The 7,087-nt window shown below is 35.9% G+C and overlaps 1 protein-coding gene across 4 annotated transcripts; it reads left to right on the top strand.

Annotated features, from left to right (window-relative positions):
- Positions 1-379: 379 nt before the first annotated feature.
- LOC129291233 (uncharacterized) lies at positions 380-5,840 on the top strand. 4 transcript variants are annotated; one of them, XM_054928495.1, is made up of 9 exons: positions 380-867; positions 1,059-1,134; positions 1,360-1,678; positions 2,181-2,378; positions 2,601-2,873; positions 3,268-3,370; positions 3,543-3,661; positions 4,235-4,411; positions 4,745-5,840. In XM_054928495.1, coding segments are annotated over exons 2-9 (1,971 nt in total). In that variant the 5' UTR covers positions 380-867; positions 1,059-1,132; the 3' UTR covers positions 5,525-5,840. The 4 variants fall into 4 exon arrangements, with proteins under 4 accessions (XP_054784470.1, XP_054784469.1, XP_054784471.1 ...); XM_054928494.1 differs by having other exon boundaries at positions 1,059-1,678; XM_054928496.1 differs by lacking the exon at positions 1,059-1,134.
- The last annotated feature ends 1,247 nt before the right edge of the window (positions 5,841-7,087 follow it).

Below are 7,087 nucleotides of genomic sequence, written 5' to 3' on the forward strand. Positions count from 1 at the left end.
TAATTATGATGTTTTAAATAAATCATATTATATTTATTCCATTCAAAGATATAATTGAAAAGATATAAAAAAATTTATAAATTAATATTTTAATAAACTTTTTTTAAAAAGTATAAATTAATTAACAATTACTTATATCGTGATTTAGATATAATATCTTATTTTTTATTTTTAAAATTTGAAATCTTCTAATAAATATGTTAAGCACCCTTAAGCCTTCACAACAAAACTCCTGCAATCAAACATTCTTGCCATTTTCAAAGCCATATCAAAAGGGAGAAATCAACTATCACGTGGATAACATTGAAACTTTGAAGCTTGAACGGAGGAGATGCAAGAGCTTTTTGGCGCCGTAATTTTGATAACCTCAAGCAAACTTGGTTTTTCATAATTTATATTATAATGCATACGAATCATCAATTAACATTAATATGATGAACAAGTTTTAATACTTCAAATAATTTGCAGACAAATTTGTGTATATAATTTTATAAAATCATGAATATATAAATAAATATATGCTCAAAAATAAATTTAAAAATAGAAGAACCGACTGGTTGGCAGTCGCCACTCGCCATCACGTCCGTTAGTACCTTTTTCATCTTCAACCATCTCCCGTGCGCCGCGTCACTGTTAAACCAACTCTTTCTGCTTTTGATTTGTTGCAGTTACAATTGCAATCAACAAACGCTGTTTCTATTTCAATATATTTATGTATTGAAGCCAAATTGAAAATCTCATGCGTTCAAATTAGACATGCATTGAAGTAAAATTGAATATCTCATTCGTTAAAATTAGATGCTTCAGTGGAAAATTTTAATGCCTTCGAGACAACCTATTTTTGGCCACCAAAATCTGATTTTCCAGGTTCTCTCAATTCTCTCTCTCCGCTTTTCTATCTTTAGGGGATTTAGGATTCTGCATCTCTTCATGTTCTTCATAGAGTTCCTTTATTTTTATATATAATGTTAGTTTTCCCTGTGATGATTTTGTCTCTTCCCTCTTAATGAATTGTTTGTATTTTTAAATCTGATTTTTTCAACATCTATTTTTATTAGTGTGCTGGTTCAAGCTACTTTCTCCCTTGCGCTCCATGTAGTTTCTTCTGTTCGAACGCCTCTAAGAACGGGAAATGTCAGGCTCAATCTCTCACGAACTTTGTTTCTGTAATTATGATTGATGCTACAACAATTTCATCAATTTAGTTTATTTAATCTTTCATGGGAAGGAAGATGAAGGATTTGAAGTTGGAAAATGATGAAACCATATGATTTTTTTCCCCAACTGTATTTAATCACATATAATACCACTTTTTTGGCGTCCTTTATTAATGTATGGAATTGTGGACTGTTGTTATAGGGATAACACAATCATGGCAACTGCAACCGTGGCTACTGCGGCCGGCGCAGCGGCTCTCTTATACTATACGTTGAATCGGAGATTACAGTGTTGCACAAGCAAGGAATATAATGTAGACAATTATAGTGGTGCTGATGCACCCACGAAGATGCCATTAGGAATTGACCGTGTTTCTCATAGATTAATTCAAGCCCCTGCTACTTGGTTGGAGACAATATCAACACTGTCAGAGACTCTCCGTTTTACATATTCAGAGACTCTTGGGAAGTGGCCCATTGGAGATTTGGCATTTGGTATAACCTTTCTATTGAAGAGACAGGTAAGTGAGTTTTTTTTTTTTTTTCCTTTCCCTTTTTCTTATTATTATTATTATTATTTTTTTTTTTTGCCCCCTTGCTGGTTCCTTTGTCTTTTTTAGCTGAAAGACATTAGTAAATTGTAGTGTGTTTTGTTTAGATTAGGTCTATTGATAGTAGGATGAAAAATATCAAGGAAAGATGCATGTTTTCAAGTGGAACTAGAACTGAATTATCGGGAGGCCATTCTAAGGTTCACAATCTTATTTAATTGATGTTGGGGAAGTCCAAAGTTTATTGTTTCTGATTTTTGACATGGGATCCTTATCTCTTTAGAATTATCAACAGAGTTATGGAACTTTATTTTGGCCAAAAAAAAATATGGAACTTATTTTCACCAAGCTTCAACTCTCTTTTGATGGCCTACGAATGTTTTGGGTTTTATGGGTTCAACGTTCCTCTTTTATTATTTTATTTATTTCTTAACTACTTTAAATATTAACATTCCATGGTGAAACTTCGTAGGGAAACTTTCTCGTTGACAGTGTATTTGGTGGTAGAGATAGTATACGGTTGAAAGGATCTGAGATTACTGCTGAACTTGAATATCTCTTATATTTGCTGGAACTCTGTTGGCATTTTTCAAAGAAGCCACTTCCTCTGTTTCTGGAAGAAACTGGCTACACTGAAGAGAATGTTCTCCTTCAAGAGCCTAAAGCAGGAGTAAGTGCCTTTTTTTTTTTAATTGATATCATTGTTTACATTCCTTTCTTTTGTGTAAGGGTGGGCGGCTGAGGTGTTAGATGCTGTTGTTTTTAAGGGATAGAAAATGGTTTCAAAGAGCTGTACAATTGTACCGGGGATTCTGAGAGGTCCATATTGTCTGCTGTTTTTTGGATTCAGAGGACTATATTTGTCTTAATTGTCTGGTTATTTCTCATGCAGATTTTGAAGCCAGCATTTACAGTAATTGCTGATCACAAGACCAGATGTTTTCTCTTGTTGATTCGTGGTACACATAGTATCAAGGATACTCTGACAGCTGCTACAGGTGCTGTGGTGCCATTTCATCACGCTGTAGTGCATGAGGGCGGTGTGAGGGATTTGGTCTTAGGTTATGCACATTGTGGAATGGTTGCAGCTGCTCGATGGATTGCAAAGATCACTACTCCTTGTCTTATTGAATCACTTGGCAAAAACCCTGACTATAAAATTAAGGTAAAGATCATTTCCCCTCTACTCATATTGATTCTATTTGATTACTAAGGGCTAATGATGGAGATGGTCTTCGTGTTCTCTTGCTTCATCTAGTGGTCAATTGTGGATGGCTAGTGCTTGTGAAGATGTTAGAGATTGTGGTCATGACTTATTTTGAATTTGACAATCATATGAGAGCACTGTTGATTATATAGCCCAACAAAAAAGAGTTGTTTTATTTGAAGTTGAAATTGTTTCGGAGTATATAATATGTTATGTGGCTATTTAATTCTGAAATTTTCACTTTTGTCAAGGTGTGCCATACCTCAAACTTTTATTTATTTTTGGGTATGATATGCTTTTATTGCTTTAGTTTGATGTTTCCAGGACTATTTTTTGAAGGTCTTCTTTGTAGATTGTAGGTCATTCTTTGGGGGGAGGCACAGCAGCACTTCTAACGTTTATATTAAGAGAGCAAAAGGAATTGTCAGAGACTAGTTGTGTTACATTTGCTCCAGGTTTGTCTCAGATACTGTATTCCTTGGTTCTTAAATGACTCTGCTTATACTCAAATTTTATGGATACTAAGCCAATAACCTGAATCATTTGGAATTATATTGGTTTATACTTTATAACTGTGATAGTGAGTATCCTTCAATTGTTGGTGTTTACTGCTTGTTACTCTTGCAGGTGCTTGTATGACGTGGGAGTTGGCAGAATCAGGCAATCATTTTATTACTTCTGTTATAAATGGAGCTGATTTGGTGCCTACATTCTCTGCTGCTTCTGTGGATGATTTGCGTGCTGAGGTCATTTTCAAATTTGTGTACTTTATTTTGTGCAGGTTTCTATGAGATTTGAAAATGTTGTTATAGGCTCTAGGTGTAGAACAGTATGTCATACCTTGCAGTGCTAGATTGCAATTTCTGTTTATTGGAAGACTTGACCTTTGGTCACTGCTCTTTGTCTGGTTTAAGTTATGGTAGCTAACAAAATCTTAAACACAAAATTGTTCATATGCTTGTTGGAGAGCATAAATTTGAAGTCAGTGTTGCTGAAAGCAATTTCAAAAGCCTTAGGGTGAACAGTGCTGGGCTATAGGAAAACTCTGCAATTTAGTTTGCAGGCTGTCAGCGACACAGTGATGGTCATGAACGTCTTTAATCACCCTTAGAACTGTGTGTGAAAGGAGCTGTGTCAGAAACTTTGATCAATAACCATCTCATGAAGTCAAATTCTTTAGCGCAGTCATTTTGCAGCTGATTTAGCTGCCTCAATAAAGTATTAGGCTTGGCTTCTAATCATTTGCACAAATACGTGTATTTTGGGTTATTCTGCTTCACATGTGTATGGAATTCATTTGTCCAATTTGTTATTTGCAGGTGACAGCATCAGCATGGATAAATGACTTGAGGAATCAAATTGAGCAGACAAGAATTCTCAGTACCGTTTACCGTTCTGCTTCAGCACTGGGTTCACACCTCCCATCCATTGCCACTGCCAGAGCAACAGTTGCTGGAGCTGGGGCAATTTTACAACCAGTTTCAAATGGTACCCAGGTATCTTTCTTCTTTTCGTGCGACCAGTTATTAATCACTAGCGCATTATTGCCTAAAGAAGGACTCAATAAACTTTACATTGGGAAAAATATCTCTGTTTTTCTCTCTTATGTACTGAACAAAATCATGTTTATTGACCTTTACTCCTCAAGATAAAAGCACTACCAGCTACGTTTCATTCATAAGCATGATTTGGGAGAATTAATTTTTTGGTCTTCTTGATTCTGTTATAAAATGGGTTTTTGTTTGTTTGTTTGGCCTGGTTGTATCCAAAGTTTACTACCTCATCCTTATTTACTTATACTTCCCAAATTGAACTTTAAGCGACTATAGGTTGTGATGAGGAGGGCTCATAGCATGGCTCAGGCAGCATGGAGACGTCCTGCCCTTGGCCTCTCATCTTGGTCATGCATGGGTCCCCGTTGCCAAGTCATGGTGGATGCACGCTCAAACTGTACAGAAGAGGAGAACTCTTCAAAATATTCAGCCTTTGCCATAGAAGAAAGTTCTGAACCACTTCTATCTTCCAGGAAGGGCATGCATGGGGATGCAGTCCAGAATAAAGACTCACCTGTACCTTCATCTGTAGGAGAGTGCTCTTGTATCAGTAAAATGAATTCAGATGCTGAGGGGGATGTTGACATTAATGACGGTGATCAGATGAATGACGCGGAGCTATGGCAACAACTGAAACATGAGCTGCGTGACAGAACTGAAGGAGAGGAGGCTGCAGTTGAAAATGAGATAAGGGAAGAAGAAGTGGAAGCCATGGAGGAGGAAACTAATAGCGAAACCTTGAGTTCGGCTTCAAAAGTGAAGGAAGTTCACAGATTCTTCCCTCCAGGAAGGATAATGCACATTGTTACGCTAAGCTCTAGTCCAACGAAGTGTGAAAATGAAGCTGGCCCAATCTCTTCTAGTTCAGACAAAAGCCAGCCAGACGAGACCAAGATTGGGATTTTCCTAACTTCAAGGTCTTTATACAGTAAGGTGAGACTTTCACAGACCATGATTAGTGATCACTTCATGCCGGTTTACATAAGGCAGATCGAAAGGCTAATTAAAGAACTTGAGATGGAAGAGGATCATAGAACTTCAGAGGTAGTGTTATAGGTAAATCCACAGCATCAAGGTTAGATTTCATTCATTTGCTCATGTTGGGCGTTTTTTAATCCCTATAATTTTGTAACTAACTGTAACAGAAGCAGTGATTTTCGAGTTTTTCTGAACCTGTCAATCTTGTAACTATACTAGAATTGGTGATGAACATGATGTCCGGTGAGGGAAGAGTAACTGTCGTTGGTTTCCCAAGTTCAGGTTCTGGAAATGAACCTACTAGAAAAGTAAACCAAGAAGATGATTCATTCTCATCTGAAAGAAATTATTTGCTGTATCATTGATGTTATAATTGAATGTTTGATTACCTTCATGTGCTCCATGAATAATTTGTTCATTTTATTCCGGAAGTGGTTGTAGGGCTGTGAATTCTTCTGGGTTTTGTCATCATTATGAGGTTGGTGCGAGTTAGGTCAAGCTCTTGAATGATTTTGTAACAAATTCATAATTATTACCTTTGGAAATGGACCCAGATGAACAATCCTGTGCTGCTGTACCTTCAAAGTTTGTGGAGACCAAGTTTTCCCAAGAAAGATTATCTCAAGTTGTGACCACACTATACTCGCGGCTGTTTAAGCAATCAAATTGATTTCTTGACGGAACTCCCTTGATAATGATTGCAATTTAACTTAGAACTACAATCAGACCCAGGTTAATTACCAGAAACAAGCTATTTGATGAGGACTTAATAATGTCATCAGCGAAAGTAATTCTCCATGGTGATTGTTGAAGGATCACAACTTAGTCAAGAATCAAGACTACGGTGAGAAGCCATAACTTTCGGAGTAGTGGCAAGATTTTTTTTTTTTTTTTTTTTTTGGGGAAGTAAAAGTTACATGTGAATGGAGAAGGGAAACAGAGTATTGGACAGATATTCAAGCCAATTTGGCTGCAAAAGATTATGATAAAAATACTACAAAAATTAACTAAGAACTTATGAAACACTTTAAAACTGGGTATCAAAATATAAATACATCTATAACTTATCATCAAGATAAGAGTGATTGCGCTGTAATATGATGCTTGTCTGATACAAAACAGAGAGAAAAGAAAGCAAAGAGCATTAAATATAAGAAAAAATGCCATATGGATATTCGATTACCATCATCATCCTTATTCTCATACTTAACCATGAAAGAAAAGAGCAGTTATAGTAGGGAAGACTGAATTATATTTAAAAAGGAAAAAAAAAGCTATTGAAAATATTATTTAAGTAATGCTTCTTTGATATTGTAACCAGGAGTTTTATCTCTGGCTTACGGTTCATCCTCTTCAGGATAAAATTCTCTCCTCTCTCTCTCTCTCTCTCTCTATATATATATATATATTTGTATATATGTTTTGTTTCTGCTGATAATTTAAGTCTGAAATTGTGAATTCGCTATTTTGTTTCATTATTATTCTTACTCTATGACCTTGTAATTGACCTCAATGAATTTTAGAAGTTAGGATTATACTGGGAAAAACTATAACCTGATTAGTGTCACAAACACAAACTATTCACTGTCGAGTATGGCATCCACTTCATGCTGCGGTGACGTCAAAATATAATCTGAAACA

This window comes from Prosopis cineraria, unplaced genomic scaffold (assembly GCF_029017545.1).
Source record: "Prosopis cineraria cultivar Desert tree isolate PC_DT_omini unplaced genomic scaffold, ASM2901754v1 PC13, whole genome shotgun sequence".
In the NCBI taxonomy this organism is placed as follows: domain Eukaryota; kingdom Viridiplantae; phylum Streptophyta; class Magnoliopsida; order Fabales; family Fabaceae; genus Prosopis; species Prosopis cineraria.